This window comes from Myxocyprinus asiaticus, chromosome 30 (assembly GCF_019703515.2).
Source record: "Myxocyprinus asiaticus isolate MX2 ecotype Aquarium Trade chromosome 30, UBuf_Myxa_2, whole genome shotgun sequence".
In the NCBI taxonomy this organism is placed as follows: Eukaryota; Metazoa; Chordata; class Actinopteri; order Cypriniformes; family Catostomidae; genus Myxocyprinus; species Myxocyprinus asiaticus.
The window spans coordinates 6,811,685-6,830,379 of NC_059373.1; the positions used below are offsets into that span (position 1 = coordinate 6,811,685).

General features: G+C 36.9%; 4 protein-coding genes and 1 pseudogene across 10 annotated transcripts in view; 4 read left to right on the forward strand and 1 right to left on the reverse strand.

Moving 5' to 3' along the window:
• Window positions 1-5,383, reverse strand: part of LOC127420962 (uncharacterized) — a 72,691-nt gene extending 67,308 nt beyond the window's left edge. For 4 of the 5 annotated variants that reach the window (XR_007893912.1, XR_007893914.1, XR_007893915.1 and 1 more), the window contains exons 1-7: window positions 4,964-5,383; window positions 2,807-2,922; window positions 2,192-2,314; window positions 1,963-2,047; window positions 1,601-1,751; window positions 609-803; window positions 366-516 (exon numbers count right to left, since the gene is read on the reverse strand). Coding sequence is in view for 1 of the 5 variants with exons in the window: in XM_051663619.1 (XP_051519579.1) it covers window positions 366-516; window positions 609-803; window positions 1,601-1,751; window positions 1,963-1,964 (499 nt within the window). In the remaining 4 variants the exon portion in view is untranslated. Of the gene's footprint in view, window positions 1-365; window positions 804-1,600; window positions 1,752-1,962; window positions 2,048-2,191; window positions 2,315-2,806; window positions 2,923-4,963 lie in introns of those variants that run through there. The other variant, XR_007893920.1, reaches the window with a different exon arrangement.
• The window catches only part of LOC127420960 (4-galactosyl-N-acetylglucosaminide 3-alpha-L-fucosyltransferase 9-like), a 66,514-nt gene extending 57,881 nt beyond the window's left edge, over window positions 1-8,633 (forward strand). For 2 of the 3 annotated variants that reach the window (XM_051663616.1, XM_051663617.1), the window contains exon 2: window positions 7,202-8,633. In XM_051663616.1, the coding sequence (XP_051519576.1) occupies window positions 7,205-8,404 (1,200 nt within the window). In that variant the 5' untranslated portion in view covers window positions 7,202-7,204 and the 3' untranslated portion in view covers window positions 8,405-8,633. Of the gene's footprint in view, window positions 1-6,064; window positions 6,130-7,201 lie in introns of those variants that run through there. The other variant, XM_051663618.1, reaches the window with a different exon arrangement.
• The window catches only part of LOC127420956 (4-galactosyl-N-acetylglucosaminide 3-alpha-L-fucosyltransferase 9-like), an 85,236-nt gene extending 74,237 nt beyond the window's left edge, over window positions 1-10,999 (forward strand). Inside the window, exon 2 of the transcript XR_007893907.1 lies at window positions 10,570-10,999. The gene's annotated coding sequence lies outside the window, so the exon portion shown is untranslated. The remainder of the gene's footprint in view (window positions 1-10,569) is intronic.
• The window catches only part of LOC127420964 (4-galactosyl-N-acetylglucosaminide 3-alpha-L-fucosyltransferase 9-like), a 50,029-nt gene that overhangs the window by 19,557 nt on the left and 11,777 nt on the right, over window positions 1-18,695 (forward strand). The window lies entirely within an intron of this gene.
• On the forward strand, window positions 6,115-18,149 carry LOC127420959 (4-galactosyl-N-acetylglucosaminide 3-alpha-L-fucosyltransferase 9-like; annotated as a pseudogene).

The window sequence follows — 18,695 nt, forward strand, 5'->3', positions numbered from 1 at the left end:
AACGCTAAGCGAACCAGGGCTAAATGTAACATTTTCTTTTTTGATCCGGACCAAGAGGACCAAGAGAACCGAACTACAAGTGTGAACACACCCTTAAAAAGAAGGATTATGATAAGTCGAGGGCTAGGAACTGCGTCAACATCGGCGAGGCCATTCAGCGGTGGAGAGACTCCGAGACGATTTGGGGGTCAGAGCTTCCAAAATAGCACTGAAGGGAGGGGTGTGTTTGTTTTGGCATTTGAGTTCGAATATCAACAGTGTTTCTCAGGAATCGCTGCGTGCACCTTTAATAAAACCTGACCGCAATTAATCTGTAAGTATGAAATGGTGTTATAAAGTAATAATTGACCCAAAAGGAAAAATACCTGCTGACATAGTGTCTACATCAGAAAGCAAATGAAGAGCCTGCTTCTCTCTTCTGGCAAACCGCAGGATCTTATCCTTAAATACAGGAACCCAGTTTTCTGTGAGTTTTGAAGCACAGTCTGAATTCAAAACAGAGAAGTCCTGGGATATCTAAAGTACAGACAAAAGACAAAAATGGCAAATAAAGTTGTATAAGAAGTAAAAAAATATTGAGCCAATGTTTGTTTCAAATTTAAACCTACCATGCCCGGAGTGTCGAGGAGACATGGATACTCACTGACTATTTCTGTTAAACCCTTGGTGCCATTATCTCGAATCCATTTGGCCCTGTGGATGGCAGTCTCTTTCATGTATTGCTCAGCCTGAGCTGGCGGCAAGATATTATTTTTAAGCCACTCAGTCATTTGAACTGCTCTATGTCCAAAGTTGTCATAACTCTGTTATGAGCATAAATGTAATTACAAACATATTTGAATTACTTTTGGCAAATCAGGACATGTACCTCAAACACACACATACACACACACTAGGGAGGTGTGAGAATAGTCTACTAAACAGTAATGCAGCTACAAGTTGACATTGGAAATACTAGTTGGTTATATCCCCCCAACCCCCATAAAGTTACTATATGTAAGATATATACATATATTAATACTTCATGTATGAATTGCTTTTTTACTGCCAATGTGTGAATGGCTTGTAACACAACTTAAAAAATGAGACCTTCCCCAACTTCCTAGGTTGCCTATAACAGCCTGTAGACTGATTTTTATGCAAAGGGAGCGGGTCGGTTTTGCTGGGAAAATGTAAAGGATGTGACATGTATGCGCGCTCCCGAGAGTGCCTCTCTGCTCTTCTACAGTGAAAAACAGTGTGCAACACTAGCTAATGTTAGCTTAGAGGTTGAATCCACTAATGTCAACAAACAGCACAACACAGACTCCGCGTAAGCCCAAAAAAGTGTCTGCGTGAGCACGAGCAACAGGTAGCTGGCTGCAGTTGTGCTGGAAGCCGGCCGTTTGCTAGATTCCATCTCTAAGATAACGTTACCTAGTGTTGCAGTTTGTTTGTTGTCGCTGTTGAATAGCGGAAGATAAGCACTGAGGCAAGACTCTCGAGAGCGTGCATAAACGTCAATACCATCAATAACCCATCAATATGGTGGATATCTAAACATCCCTTAAAGAGGAAATCACAAGCACAATCAAACAATCAAAACCTATTTTATATTTACCTGGCAAAACCAATCTGGTGCTTTCTCTAAATTAATCTGAGAAACCAGGAGTCTGTCTTCCTCTGTGGAGCCTTTGCCGTACATTCCGAAGATGCTCCTCAAGGAAGCCTGTGGCAAGTCTGTGACTTCGACCTGGATTGAACCATGCTTCCTGAAAAAAAAAAAAAAAAAAAAAAAGCCATATCATCCAAATGTGAAAGCTTTGGTTACAAATGTGAAGATCTGTTACTCCGGTGCCCCAGACAGAGATTTCCACTTAAGTTCAGCAGAAGGTATAACCATCAATTTTTTTAGTTGTAGCACCTCGTATGGCCATAACTGGACACATTTTTCATGCACCATCACAATGTCAATGTACTCACATAGCCTTTACCCTGGCAGTCCTTAAGACATGGAAGCTGTTCAACTATTGATGAAGCCAATTCAACTTTGGTATCTGCAGTTGGACTAAAAACAACAACGCTATAATTTTAATTTTAAAAATACTAAAAAATACAGACGTCAACACATCCAGTCTGAGACTTTAAACACAACTCAAAAAGTATTTTATAGGAATAAAGTATTTTAAATTCTATTCAAATGTGTACTTACTTTTCTCCAAAGCGCTCCATCAGATTTGACACCAATATCCGTATCAGAAATGCAGTACTTCTCTTCAATATTATCCAAAATATCTCTGCCATCAGGTGTCGTCAGAAGGATGTCTCTTACATTCTAAAAAGAAAACGTTTAAATAACCCCACATATTGCTTCAAAAATATCTTAATTAAAACAGGTTTCGTTAATTCATTCATAAAAACAGACTGGTCTTGTAGTCTAGACTGATCAGAATATCAGAAACAGATATCCTGTGCTCAGGGCCATGTTGTTTTTTTTCCCTAGTATTATGGGTTCTTGTCTGGTAGCAGTGCCAGGATCAGGCACTGTTCTTGATTCCTTTAAAATAAAATATAACTTTATCTCCCTGGTTAGAACTGGAACTTCAAATTTTCAGTAAACTATTTCTGAATGAGCGATAACATCCAGCTTGAGCACACTGAAAGTAACTAAATGTAGAAAATACATGATGTGAAACTCTCAAATGTGCAAAAAATTAATAAATTAAAAAAAATACAAAATAAAAAATTCTGATATCAGGTCCCAAAGACCTTTTGCATTTAAAGCAGATGTAACCCATGCCTTCTACACCTAAAGCCTTGCACTTACATCAAGCACCTTCCTGAGGTACTTCTGGAATTTTAGACGAAGTCCAATAACTGAGATTAGAGAGGTTAGTGTGACGTCATCAAGAAGGACGAGAGTTTCTTGATCAATCTTCTCAGCTGCAAGAGAAAATATGCAGAACAAAGATATTTTGATGAAGATATAATGAAACAAAGCAAGCTGTAGTTTCCTTTAAATTAACTTGTAAAGACTGTTGGACATTCAAAGTGTTTGGACCCACTGACTTCATGCCTGATATATCTCTTTAAAAATATTAATTTGTGGTCATCTGATGAACGAAAGTCATCAGATGGCAAAAGGGTGAATAAATGATGAGAGAATTTTCATTTTTGGGTGGACTATCCCTTTAAGAAAGCAGTGGACTTCGAACCTATTGCTCCTGTCTTTGCTAATTTTCCAACATATTATTAGGGCCTAAATAATACACTGGGGTGTTTTTCTTCAAAATATTACCCTTATTTAAAATTTCAGTTTGTATAATTCTTGAAACTTAAATTGAAATGTTCCACTGTGTCACAGTGACATTTTTCCTCAATTAATTGAATGTTTTAAGTATCTTTAGATTCTGACCTTGTGGATAAAGAAAATATTTGTATATAATTCTATAAAATATATAGTATAATATATAATATACTTGATTTAGATTTGGAATGTTTTGAGGGTTGGTAAATGATGACAGAACAGTTTGGGGTGAACTGTTGCATTAAATGTCATGTTTCTGCCCTTTACTTCAGTCAGTGGTGATTTACATGTAAAATGGAATTTAAAATCAGTCTGATCAGTTCATTATGTAGCTATTTGAAGTTGCCTATTTGCAATGACTACAGGAACCCTGTAAAATATTATAAATTAATACATATCTTCAAATGTATGAATTAATTCCTCAAGATTCCACTCTGTCAGTTTACTTTTCACATATTCATCAATCAGTAGAAAATAAATACCTGTTAAAAGGCATCTTATCATTATGGCCACATTTTAATTATTATCAAATTAAAAAGAATTTGACGTCACATGATGCAAACTAGCCTTTATTTATCTGTGTTTAGGCATTTCTGGCTATTTATAACATATTGTCAGGTCTAATGTTCTAAAAAAGAACTGAAAATTAGGTAAAAATGACTCATAGCTCTATAATAATCATGTCATGAGGGTTGATGGATAACATTTGCAATTAAATGTAAACCTTAACGCCGTTAAAAGAAGCAGAGCGGGAAATTTAGACACAAAAAAACTACCAAGTAACTTTCAGACAAAATACTACATAGCACAGTTAGCTATATCTAGATATGTTTTCTGTTAAATGCACAGCTAAACAGAGCGATAATTAGCTAGAAAAAGGGCGGGAAACTTTCTGAAGTAACTTTCTGACAGAAAATTATCGAGTTAAAAAGATAAACTTCACACAGTGTTGTCAACTAGTTTCAATGGAAAGTAGCTAAAGCCTGCTCGAAAAGTCGCTAAATGTCGCTAGATGACGTCATACGCTACTTTGCATATTCGCGACGTCATCGCGTCTTATTTCCATTTTGCATAGTGTCCGCCCTTTACATGTGCTTGCTTCTCTGTGCTTACCGTACATACTGTATTACCCTTAAAAAAAAAAAAAAGAACTATGTGCATATTTACAAAAAATAAACTTAAACTCTTTAAATTTAAAGCAAAAGGGGAGCAACCAATACAGATTCGTGATTGGTCCTTGATAACGCTGTTTGCACATGCGCGCTCATTCAGGTCTATGTCAGCTGCCGTGCGGTCAACTGATTGTGCTGCTCCGCCTTCTCGCCTGCTCACCTCTCTCTCTGTCAGTCTCACTGAACAGAAAAGACACAGAGAGAGGTGTGCCTCCGAGTCCGGGCAGGAAAGCAAGACCACGTGCTCGCGGGGCAGTACTGGCGACTTTCTTCTACGGAAGGTAGCTTTGTCCAAAAAGTCGCTAGATTTGTCGCCAGGCGCTTTTTTGAATAAAAGTCGCTAAAGAGTTCTGAAAAGTCGCTAAATCTAGCGACAAAGTCGCTAAGTTGGCAACACTGCTTCATCCTATTATATTTTAGGTAGCAAAATATCCAATATAGTATATAATTTATAATGAAATAAGCAAAGTTAATGGATACAAAAGCAATTTTAAATATCACTTACGTTTTCGCATCCAGACTCCATCGTTGAACACAGAAGATGCAGCACGGGGTGTCATTCAGTTGTGGAGAAAAAATTGGTTAATCCGCCAACGAAAGTATTCCAACTAAACCCAAAGAATTAGACTTGCTGCCAAGAAGCGCACAAACTGAAAGATTATCTGAATAAAGTATGTGAGGGAATCGACATGATTTTAGCGTCTTTACATTCAAAGCATTTTAAAATCACTCCTCTTAAGCTCCACTTCAGTGTTTATAGGTCCCGTGCATCTGCGGTCTTGGTGTGAAAGAAATTACTCCAACCAAAACCCACCAGCTTTAAAAGAACACGCTCCTCGCTACAGACAATTTCACACTTCTCTCTCCATTCCGCTTTGATTTGCTATTTTTTTTATTTTACACACATATTCCTGTCATGAGCCCTGAAAACACAGGCGGGCGGAGTGATACAATATGAACACTCAAGAGAACCTTTGGAACTTGTTTAACGTGACGTGCATGCTCATGATGCTCTCTATCACGTCCGCAACCCCAACCCAGCGCTGTTGGGTTACTGGTGAGGAAAGGTTGCCAACCCAAATTGGGTCAAATCAACCCAGCTTTGTTACTCAACAGTCTCAACCCAGCCACTGGGTAGACAAAATAACCCAGCATTTTTTAGAGTGTACCCTCCGTCTGTTTGCATCTGTAGATTTCTTCTAAATTAACCAAAACAAGCTAATCTGCATATTTAGAGAGGGAGGGTGGGAGTGCATCAGAACTGACAAAGTTTCATCTCCTGACCTGATATTTAGATTTTTTATTCAACAAATATATTTTTTTGACAGGGAAGCTGTGCACAAACACGAATATATATATATATATAAAGCACCCCAGAAAAAGGGCACTTTCTCTCGAGGAAGAAAAAGGGCAGGTGCTCAAGCCCCCTTTGATGTCTATGTGTGCACTTGCCTGATCTGTTCTCATAAATGTAGCTCTTAAATATACAATTTAATTTCCTGAAAGGAGACAATAATTTGACTGATTTCAATGCAAAACCTGATAGGCCTGTTTCCAACGTCTTATCTAATCGGTGCCTCAAACATGGGAGGGACTTGAGTAAAAGGTAATGGTGTACCTTTCTAAAAACCCATGGGCAGCGAAATGTTCTGATAGACTACAAAGACAGAGGTAAGTTTACCTGAATTCTGTTGATTGTGATTTAATATAAAACGAATAGGAAAAAGATACACCTCAAAAACAAAACGAATGTCTATTGTGAGTTTTATTTTACTTTGAGTATTTATTTTAAGAGACCAGCTGATTTGCATTTATTGATTTTGCTCTGAACGTCTTAAAATTATGTAGGCCTACCCTACACAATTTTATTTGTTTAATATTTTTTTTATGTTAAATTTCTGGGAGATATTGCTGTAGGCTGCTTAAATAAACTGGGTTTTATTTTTAAATCGCTACATTGTAAATTCGTTAAAAGTTTAAACTTGTTTTTACCGCTGAAAGAGGTGTTACATTTTTTAATGTACATTTATTATTAATAATGAAAATCGGAATTAACAATTCGTCCATCAAGTAATATGGCTCATTAACTTGATGTGGTTTACACTTGCCAAGCAATGTATAGCCTATCAACTGTATGTTGACACATTTATATACAATGTGGCGTTTTTTATTTATTTATTTTTTAAAATAAGCATTATACAAAGGCTAGAGCACTTTGGTATGGCTCATCCAATCAGAATTTATAGTCTAAACCACCCGTTTTATACCGCTGGTGAGGCCAATCGCTCTGAAACTCAGTATGTTATACTACAATGATGGTTTACTGTTATGAACCTTAATGTAAAGGGTGCAGACTTCTAGGAGAATGCTTGTTTTACCATTTTCTTTGACATATTTGTAAGAGTAAAATGTCCCATTAATCCAGGTATTAATATTCTGCGGTGCATGCTTGCAAAAGTCACTTCGAATCTCTTTTGTGTCTTAAAGTGTTGGTCCTCTGGAAAGCAATAATTAGGTTGGACCACATTTTGGTCCATAACAAGAAATAGCCTACATAATGCCTAGAAAGTGTGATTTTATAGCTTCTAAATATACACATCTACTTTCTTAGATATTACCTATTGGACTAAACAGACTGGACCACAACTTTCTGACACAAAACTAGAGGTTTTTCATTTATTTAATTTTAAACAAATCCTTGAAGCCAAATATCAAACAATTCTATATCTTCTTCCTTCACCAGTAAATGATGATGTCCATAACTTCTGCCAAAAACAATCAGAGCATAATAATTGCCGTCATTTTGTTTGCATGTTTTACGGCAATTTTGTACGTGTATTATGAGCCAACCACAAGCTGGTTTAAATGCCCTGCTGCTCCCATCCACATGAATAATGTCACTGCAGAAATCTGCCTCAGTGTTTTTAAGATGCAAAACTACACCCATATAGAAAACAACACCTGCACTGTGAACTTCATCTTGGAAAGACAACAGATGACAACTACTAAAACAACAAAACAAGTGACAACAGCGAAGAGAGACGACCCAGACACCATTATTTTGATCTGGATGTGGCCTTTTGGATATAGTTTTGGCTTTGGACCCTGCAGTTCGGCTTTTAATATTCAAGGCTGCCGTTTAACAGATGACAAAGAACTGTATAACCAAGCACATGCTGTATGGTTTCATCATAGAGATATCAAGTGGGATTTATCTAATATGCCGAAACTACCTCGACCAGCATTTCAGAAATGGATATGGATGAATATGGAGTCTCCAGCCAATTCACCACAAATTCCCCAGCTGAAGGATCTGTTTAATTTGACTTCAAGTTATCGTCGGGATTCTGATGTCCAGGTACCTTACGGTTGGCTCTCAGAGGCCACAATTGAGGAGAAAAAATATACAATCCCACAAAAGGATAAACTAGTCTGCTGGATAGTAAGTAACTATAATTCACACCATAAGCGTTCATATTACTATACTGAGTTATCGAAATACATTCACGTGGAGGCTTTTGGAGGACATTTCAACAGGCGCATTAATGGTGATGAATATTCAAACGTGGTGTCTAGTTGCAAATTTTACCTCTCATTTGAGAATTCCATTCATAGAGACTACATTACAGAAAAACTGTACAACCCTCTATTGCTTGGTACGGTTCCTGTTGTTCTTGGCCCGCCCAGAGAGAACTATGAGCAGTTCATACCGAGCAAAGCCTTCATCCATGTAGTTGACTTCCCCTCTCCCAAAGAACTGGCAGATCATCTCAATTTTATGGACCAAAACGAGAACATGTATAGGCAGTATTTTACCTGGAGAGAACATTTCGTTTCAAGGGCATCTGCATTTGGTCTTGAACATGCCTGTCGGGCTTGTGAACATATCAGAAAAAATAAGAACTACAGAGTAGTTAAAGATCTCAACAGCTGGTACTTCAGTTAGCGCAGGAATAAAAAAATAAAAAAAACTAAATTGGGGGCTTGCAGCTCACAAAAACTCATAATAATTTGTATAAGATTGTAAGATATTGTACGACTTGGCTCGTACAAATGGTACAACTTTATTCCCATACAAACTGACCAATCAGCAAAGAGAATTTCAAATGGATATAAAACAGGCATCACATTTTAGCTAAGCTCCTATCCAACACTTTTTTTTTTTTTTTTTTTAAGATTTAGGGTTTGGATAGGGGGTTAGACTTGATGGTTGGGTGTGGGTTTGGAGTTCAATTTATAACTTATAATAAAAATCATAAATATAGCTGCAAGCGGCAATCATCGGGGTCCAAGCACAAGTGAAGAAATAACCAAAATAATCAGAATTGACAGAAATGATCCAGTGGATGCCAAATTACACAAATTGACTATAAAAGCTGCTGAAAGCTGATTGGTCGAAGGTGGCCATGTTTTTCATGTTTTTCCTCATAGACCTTGATGACACCTTGGACAAATAAACTGCATGCAAAAATTTCAAGTTGATCGGGACCAAGGTTCCATAGTTAGAGCCATTTTTTAACTATTATAGCGCCATCAAGAGGCAGAGGTGCGTCATCTTTGTGTTTGTCCTCAGAATGACCTCATACATAAGTGTACCAAATTGGCATTTCTCAATCTATTCAAGAGTTATAACCATTTTAGTAAAAGTGGCCACACCCATTATGAACGTTTTGGCATACCGTTTGACGATAAATTACAATTTTACAATTCCTTTGATAACTTTTCATTTTGGGACTCCAGAGAATGTTTCTGCACTTGTTTGGTTCCAATCGGGTGAACGGCCTACGACTAGTTCGAAAAAAGTAATCTTTTAAAATAATCTCAAGTATTTATTAAACGTTTTGTGGCAAAGTTGTTTAAAATGAGGAGGTTTACAGCATGGTCTGAATAACGTGTTTCTTTTTTAAACAGCGGCATATACAACAATTTACATGCATGTAAAACGCAATAGCGCCTCCAGATGGCCAATTTTTGTCAAATTTTGCACAGACCTCTCGGGCCGAGAGACAAATAGTCATACAAAGTTTAGTTCCGATCAGCCTTATTTAACCCTATATAAAAGCTTCTGAAAGCTGATTGGACGATGGCGGCCACGTTTTTTAAAGATATGCACAGTGCTCATAGACTTGGATGGCACCTTGGACAAAGACAGTGCATGCAAAATTGGATCTGACCAACGGTTCCGTAGTATTTTTAGTTTTTTTTTTAAATTATTATAGCGCCACCAAGAGGCAAAGGTGTGCAATATTTATATATTTTTGTGTGACCTCAGCAGGCGCCCATACATACCTTTACCAAATTTGGTGATAATACCTCAATACGTTGAAAAATTATAACCGTTTTAGTAAAATGGACATGCACACTACGAAAGTTTTGGCATACCAGAATTTCAAAATTCCTTTGATAACTTTTCATACTGGGACTCTGCTGAGTCATTCTGCACTGGTTTAGTTCCGATCGGGCAAACGGCCTAGGACGAGTTCGTTTTGAATTTTTTTAAAACAATCCAAAATAGCGGGAAAACGAAGGGGCGGAGCAAAATTTTGTCGGGGGGTAAAACTCTTCGGCATGAAGCAAGGAATCAGAGGAGAAAATAATTTTGTTTCTAGCTCTTACGGTTCAAGATTTATGGCCCAAAATGTGATTTTTGTTTGTGTTGTTTGCAATAGCGACACCTAGTATCTGAAGGATGTGTGTCTGTACGCATGAGTAGTGTTGGGGATTTGGAACCATCCTGCCAAGTTTGGAATCTCTACGACTTACGGTCTCTGACGCCCAGACACTTTGAGGGCGGAAAAAAATAAAATAAAATAAGAAAATCGGAACAAATACAATAGGGTTCCTGCACCTTCGAATGCTTGGACCCCTAATAACATTGCCCTGATAGCACACTTACATCACCAAGATGTGTATTTTACATCTGGAAGACATATTTGTTTGCTCATCTGCAATACGTCAATAAGATGTTTCCTCTCAGATGTCAATATGACATTTAGTAGATGTCTTTGAGACATTTATGATTTAGAATATTTGTAAATATGATCATTTTAAGATGTTTAACAGATGTTAATTAGAATGCAATGCTTTTCAGATGAAACAGACATCTTGAAGGTGTGCGTAAGCTATCTGGGATCGTTTGTTGGTTCGTTATTTTTCTCTATGCGAGTAGAAGTCATACAGTTTCTTATGAATTTGTCATCTTGTACTATCATGACTTATTGTCCCCATTCCTGTACCATACTCTGGGCCTCCCAACTTTTCTAAATGAAGTGATCTATTTTTACTCTTGCAATGTCCATTTTGATCAATCAATTTGTCCTCTCATTTTTGTGCCCAACACTCCTCATTTTCTGTCCAATGAATGCACATCAATCCCACCATCATTTACTCACCCTCATGCCATCCCAGATGTGTATGACTTCGTTCTTCTGCTGAACACAGATGAAGATTTTGAGAAGAATATCTCTGCTCTGTAGGTCCATACAATACAATGGCCAGAACTCTGAAGATCCAAATATTTTTGGGTGAACTATCCCTTTAATGCCAGAATACCACAAAAAAAAGTTAAAAGAGCTATTTCCATATCAGTGTCATTGACAGGTTTCTAATTGAGGAGCTGACATCTTCACAAATAAAATCAAAGGTAACATTTGCATTTTTACAGCATGAATATTTATTTTAATTCAATGTTGGCACTAAACTAAAAACTAAACTGCCAACAACAACAACTACAAGTTACATCAAGATATTTCAGAATAGTCTGCTAAATTGCTAAATCAATAATTTCTAGTACTAATCTTATAAAAGTTATGTCTGTTCCTCAGTGTTAGAATCATTTAATCTGGCTTGCAAAGTGTGTTGCTGTTTTTTCATTCTTTTTTACAAACTGTGGGACAGGACAAAATTATTTTCTGTGTTAATTGAAAGCGTGCCACAGATAACCTAAACATTTGCTTCATGCGGTAACATCTAAATTAACTGTTTTTATGTTTTAAGTCAAAAATACTGTGGCAGATCTCTGCCTTCCCTATGAAGGAGGAAGCGGGATCCGGGTGAACAGTTCATGGAAGACTTTAATTAGACACAGTTCACTTGGACACAAAATAAAACTGCTTTACAGCACACACTCACTGGCACACACACACACAGCTCCGTGTGCCCAACGCAGAATGCACACATTCATTGGCTGCATGCATCTCTTTCTCTCTCTAACTGGAATCTCCGGCTCCTCTCTCGGCTGACTGGGAGTAATTCAGCGCCAGGCGTCCATCCTTATGGCCAGTGGTGTAGTAGTGTCTGAAGAGGTGGGCATACTGTGAATTTGTAAAAAAACATACACTCACCCAGTCTCAAAAAGTCATATATTTACACTTACACTACCAGTCAAAAGTTTTGAAACACTTGACTGAAATGTTTCTCATGATCTTAACAATGTTTTGATCTGAAGGCATATGCTTAAATGTTTGAAATTAGTTCTGTAGACAAAAATATATTTGTGCCACCATATTAATTTATTTCATTAAAAAAATAAAATGTAATTTAAAAAAAAAAAGTTTTTGAAATTGATGACTTGGAAAAATAATAAAGAAAAGCAGCCAATAAGTGCCCAACATTGATGGGAACTCCTTCAATACTGTTTAAAAAGTATCCCAGGGTGATACCTCAAGAAGTTGGTTGAGAAAATGTCGAGTACATTTCTGCAAATTCTAGGCAAAGGGTGACTACTTTGAAGATGCTAAAATATAACACAGTTTTGTTTTATTTTGGATTTTGTTTAGTCACAACATATTTCCCATAGTTCCATTTATGTTATTCCATAGTTTTGATGACTTTACTATTATTCTAAATTGTGAAAAAAATTATAATAAAGAATGAGTAAGTGTTTCAAAACTTTTGACCAGTAGTGTATATAAAGGTGTAAGAAAATTATATTTGTAATTACTTAATTTATGGTCCATTGTAACCATAATCTCATCTGAATTTACGAAATGTATATCAGACAGTTTCTTGCTGGCATGGTGTACAGTGCACTAATACAACTTCAAGCCATCACTTGATGGTGTGTATGTCCTCATACCCCAATATGGTTGAGGAAAGGATTCTTAGATTGAGAGAGCGATTCTTGTCATTGCCACCATTTCATGCTTAACTGAAGCCTGTCAACACTTGTTGGTCTGCTGATCGACCAGTTGAAATAAAGCTTAGAAAAATGACCTCAGTGGGTACTACTTTTTTGTATAAAGTTGAACACAATAGGCTGTTTCCTCGTGTCGGTTGATGCAATCACAATTGGTCAGGTGAGACAGATCACCATTTACACCTGGTACTAATATCCACCTTTTTCCTGACTTCTCTATGGGTGTCGCCATTACGGCGAGAGACTTCCGCTTAGTTGTTGCTGGATGAATATGCGCTGTTATAGGGAGTTATAACAACTACACATGGCTTAAAAACTACTGTAAAATGAATGTCACAACAATAAGCCCCCACAAAAGCTGTCAATGCTGAAACATTTCGAGTCAAACCAGATGTAATAATCAGAGGTTGCATTAAACTAATTCTCTGTCACTTGCCTATTTTTTAAAACATTGACAGATATTTCCATATTGTATTTGGAACCCTATTGTATTTGTTCCGATTTTCTTATTTTATTTTATTTTTCTGCCCTAAAAGTGTCTGGGCGTCAGAGACCGTAAATCGAAGAGATTCCAAACTTGGCAGGATGGTTCCAAATCCCCCCAACTACTCATGCGTACAGACACACATCCTTCAGATACTAGGTGTCGCTGTTGCAAAACAATCACATTTTGGGCCATAAATCTTGAACCGTAAGAGCTAGAAACAAAATTATTTTCTCCTCTGATTCCTTGATTCATGCCGAAGAGTTTTACCCCTTGACAGATTTTTGCTCCGCCCCTTCGTTTTCCCTCTATTTTGGATTGAAAAAAATTCAAAACGAACTCGTCCTAGGCCCTTTGCCCGATCGGAACCAAACCAGTGCAGAAATAATGCAGAAATAATGCCATAAATCGGAAGATTTTTAAATGGAACCTATGATGGACCATACACCCCCTTTTCACGGACATGTCCTCTTTTTAGAACCTTAATGAAGCATCCGGTGGGATTTCTAGATTTGGCTGTTTTCATTTTGAAGTGCACAACAAGAAACGCAGTGAAATCTAGCGCATCATATTCGTGTACTCTCTCTCTCTCTCTCTGCGTACTGTATGTATGTGTCTCTCACTCTCTTTTACACACACACACACACACACACACACACACACACACACACACACACACACACACACACACACACACACACACACACACAGAGACACACAGGGTGCGTGCAGAGAGCGCAAGAGTCCAGTTAGTTTACCATGCAAATGTGTGTGATTGTATTCTCATCTATTCGGGATTGCTGTCGAAACCTAATGTCCATACGCAGACATTAGTGAGAAAATGTTTACGTTAAGTAAACACTGTTCTTCCGTTGTTGACTGTTGTTAGTGATATTAAAGTGCTTGGTAATGGGAATAAGCTGCAAAGGGGAAGTCTGTTGCATCCGCATTGGAAGAACGCGCTGAGCATAATGGATAATTTCGCTGCCTGGGAAAAAGGTGGATATTACTACGATAAAGCATTAAACACTGTTCACGTGTGATTGTATCACCTGAGACGGATGGTTTTATCAGTCCTTTTGAATGTTGTCTCTCAGTCTGGTAAATAAACAACTAATTAAAGAAATTAATGACCAATGATATGAACTCTGGTTGAGATTTTATCAACAGCTTGTTCCGGACCATCAGTTGTGCTGTCTAACTAAGACCCAATATGCAAGCTCTGCCTGTTCTCCCAGTATTCAGACTCTTCTTTTCAACTGATTATCTGAAAATGCATGCAAGACCTTTGTGTTGTGTTTGAACCCAGCTGCATTCATATTCACAACAACAGCATCATCAACCAGAACAACCAGTCTAAAATTCCCAGAACTATTGTTAAAAGACATAGGTTAATCTTTAGCCCTGCAATGTCACACTGTCAACTTATTTAAATGTTTATGGAGTTTTTATCTAGGAAGGCCGGTTTTCTTTAGAACAATATTTTTGACATTTGGCCATGATGAATTTTCCAATAATATTTGAAAACATAAACTGAGAAGTGAACCTAATAAACACTCCTGCAGATTACTTTACTGAAAATACTTTACAAATAAGTAGTTTTATGGTACATTTTTAAAGGCGTCAGCGTAAGAAATGTTCCACTTAATAAAATTATCTCAAGGGAGTTAGCTGACCTTTCATCCCAATAATTTCAAAGCAGCAGTTGTTCAGGAGATACTGGAGGAGATCTCTTGCCATGCAGGAGAGAAATGTCAATAAATAACTCGACTTGGATTAATAGATTAGACATTTGAAGCTCATTGAACTAGTGTGTCCAAAACAAGAGTAAATCATTGTTTTATAGGAAAATTCCGTGTTTAATACAAATTAAGCTAAATTGACAGTATCTGTGGCATAATATTGATTACCACAAAAAATGTATTTTGACTTCACTGTAACCCAGATTTTTGCGTTTTTTAAAGAAAAGGACGGACGAGTCGAAATTTGTGATAATCAACATAATGCCACAAATTCTGTTGACTGAACTTAACTTGTGTTGAACCTGGAATATTCCTTTAATAAAGCTGGGTTAAAAAAAAAAAAAGACATTCCTGAGAAAAGAAATATTCTAAAATATATCTCAAAATTTGTGGATTGTAACAGTTGTTGCGCAAATATCTCGAAAGATCTTGAGAAACTCTTCAAAACAAGGAAGAAATATATGTTGGGTGGTTTGCCAACAAATGTTCTCGAAACTACTGAAACGAACATGTCATCATGAACAAATATAACTATGTGCGAGTACAGGCTTAGGTTTTATAGTTGTTTTATAACTCACTCGTCCAGTCAGATTTTAGAATCGGAACTGTTTTTTTCAAAACACAATTTGTACCTGTAATTCTAGAGTTCTATCAAAAGAGAGCACTGAGCTATGAGCTGAACAACTTTCAAAATCACCTGTTTCAGGTTTGGCCACTCCCTCAGTATAGTTTCATAGTGTTTTTATACGATCTGTTCTCATAAATGTAGCTCCTAAATATACCATTTCATTTCCTGCAAGGGGACAATAACTTGACTTTATGATTTCACTGCAAAACCTGATAGGCCTGTTTCCATCGTCTTATCTAATCGGTGCCTCAAACATGGGAGGGACTTCAGTAACAGGTATCACCTTTCTAAAACCAAAGGGCAGCGAAATGTTCTGATAGACTACAAAGACAGAGGTAAGTTTACCTGAGTTCTGTTGATTGTGATTTAATATAAAACGAATAGGAAAAAGATACACCTCAAAAACAAAACGAATGTCTATTGTGAGTTTTATTTTACTTTGAGTATTTATTTTAAGAGACCAGCTGATTTGCATTTATTGATTTTTTTCTGAACGTCGAAAACACTACACATTACAACTAAAATATGATATGATATACTGTATGTAGGCCTACCCTACATAATTGTATTTTTATATATATATATATTTTTATGTTAAATTTCTGGGAGATATTGCTGTAGGCTGCTTAAATAAACTGGGTTTTATATTTTTAAATCGCTACATTGTAAATTCGTTAAACGTTGAAACTTGTTTTTACCGCTAAAAGAGGTGTTACATTTTTTAATGTACATTTATTATTAATAATGAAAATCGGAAATAACAATTCGTCCATCAAGTAATATGGTTCATTAACTTGATGTGGTTTACACTTGCCAAGCAATGTATAGCCTATCAACTGTATGTTGACACATTAATATATAATGTGGCGTTTATTTATTTATTTATTTATTTATTTAAATAAGCATTATACAAAGGCTAGAGCACTTTGGTATGGCTCATCCAATCAGAATTTATAGTCTAAACCACCCGTTTTATACCTCTGGTGAGGCCAATCGCTCTGAAACTCAGTATGTTATACTACAATGATGGTTTACTGTTATGAACCTTAATGTAAAGGGTGCAGACTTCTAGGAGAATGCTTGTTTTACCATTTTCTTTGACATATTTGTAAGAGTAAAATGTCCCATTAATCCAGGTTTTAATATTCTGCGGTGCATGCTTGCAAAAGTCACTTCGAATCTCTTTTGTGTCTTAAAGTGTTGGTCCTCTGGAAAGCAATAATTAGGTTGGACCACATTTTGGTCCATAACAAGAAATAGCCTACATAATGCCTAGAAAGTGTGATTTTATAGCTTCTAAATATACACATCTACTTTCTTAGATATTACCTATTGGACTAAACAGACTGGACCACAACTTTCTGACACAAAACTAGAGGTTTTTCATTTATTTAATTTTAAACAAATCCTTGAAGCCAAATATCAAACAATTCTATATCTTCTTCCTTCACCAGTAAATGATGATGTCCATAACTTCTGCCAAAAACAATCAGAGCATAATAATTGCCGTCATTTTGTTTGCATGTTTTACGGCAATTTTGTATGTGTATTATGAGCCAACCACAAGCTGGTTTAAATGTCCTGCTGCTCCCATCCACATGAATAATGTCACTGCAGAAATCTGCCTCAGTGTTTTTAAGATGCAAAACTACACCCATATAGAAAACAACACCTGCACTGTGAACTTCATCTTGGAAAGACAACAGATGACAACTACTAAAACAACAAAACAAGTGGCAACAGTGAAGAGAGACGATCCAGACACCATTATTTTGATCTGGATGTGGCCTTTTGGATATAGTTTTGGCTTTGGACCCTGCAGTTCAGCTTTTAATATTCAAGGCTGCCGTTTAACAGATGACAAAGATACTGTATAACCAAGCACATGGTGTATGGTTTCATCATAGAGATATCAAGTGGGATTTATCTAATATGCCGAAACTACCTCGACCAGCATTTCAGAAATGGATATGGATGAATATGGAGTCTCCAGCCAATTCACCACAAATTCCCCAGCTGAAGGATCTGTTTAATTTGACTTCAAGTTATCGTCGGGATTCTGATGTCCAGGTACCTTACGGTTGGCTCTCAGAGGCCACAAGTGAGGAGAAAAAATATACAATCCCACAAAAGGATAAACTAGTCTGCTGGATAGTGAGTAACTATAATTCTCACCATAAGCGTTCATATTACTATACTGAGTTATTGAAATACATTCACGTGGAGGCTTTTGGAGGACATTTCAACAGGCGCATTAATGGTGATGAATATTCAAACGTGGTGTCTAGTTGCAAATTTTACCTCTCATTTGAGAATTCCATTCATAGAGACTACATTACAGAAAAACTGTACAACCCTCTATTGCTTGGTACGGTTCCTGTTGTTCTTGGCCCGCCCAGAGAGAACTATGAGCAGTTCATACCGAGCAAAGCCTTCATCCATGTAGATGACTTCCCCTCTCCCAAAGAACTGGCAGATCATCTCAATTTTATGGACCAAAACGAGAACATGTATAGGCAGTATTTTACCTGGAGAGAACATTTCGTTTCAAGGGCATCTGCCTTTGGTCTTGAACATGCCTGTCGTGCTTGTGAACATATCAGAAAAAATAAGAACTACAGAGTAGTTAAAGATCTCAACAGCTGGTACTTCAGTTAGCGCAGGAATAAAAAAAAAAAAAAAAAAAAAAAAAAAAAAAAACCTACATTGGGGGCTTGCAGCTCAAAAAACTCATAATAATTTGTATAAGATTGTAAGATACTGTACGACTTGGCTCGTACAAAAGGTACAACTTTATTCCCATACAAACTGACCAATCAGCAAAGAGAATTTCAAATGGATATAATACAGGCATCACATTTTAGCTAGGCTCCTATCCAACACTTTTTTATTTATTTTTAATTTTTAGATTTAGGGTTTGGATAGGGGGTTAGACTTGATGGTTGGGTGTGGGTTTGGGGTTCAATTTATAACTTATAATAAAAATCATAAATATAGCTGCAAGCGGCAATCATCAGGGTCCAAGCACAAGTGAAGAAATAACCAAAATAATCAGAATTTACAGAAATGATCCAGTGGATGCCAAATTAAACAAATTGACTATAAAAGCTGCTGAAAGCTGATTCGTCAATTGCGCTCATGTTTTTCAAAATATACGACTGTCCTCATAGACCTTGATGACACCTTGGACAAATAAAATGCATGCAAAATTTCAAGTCGATCGGGACCAAGGTTCCATAGTTAGAG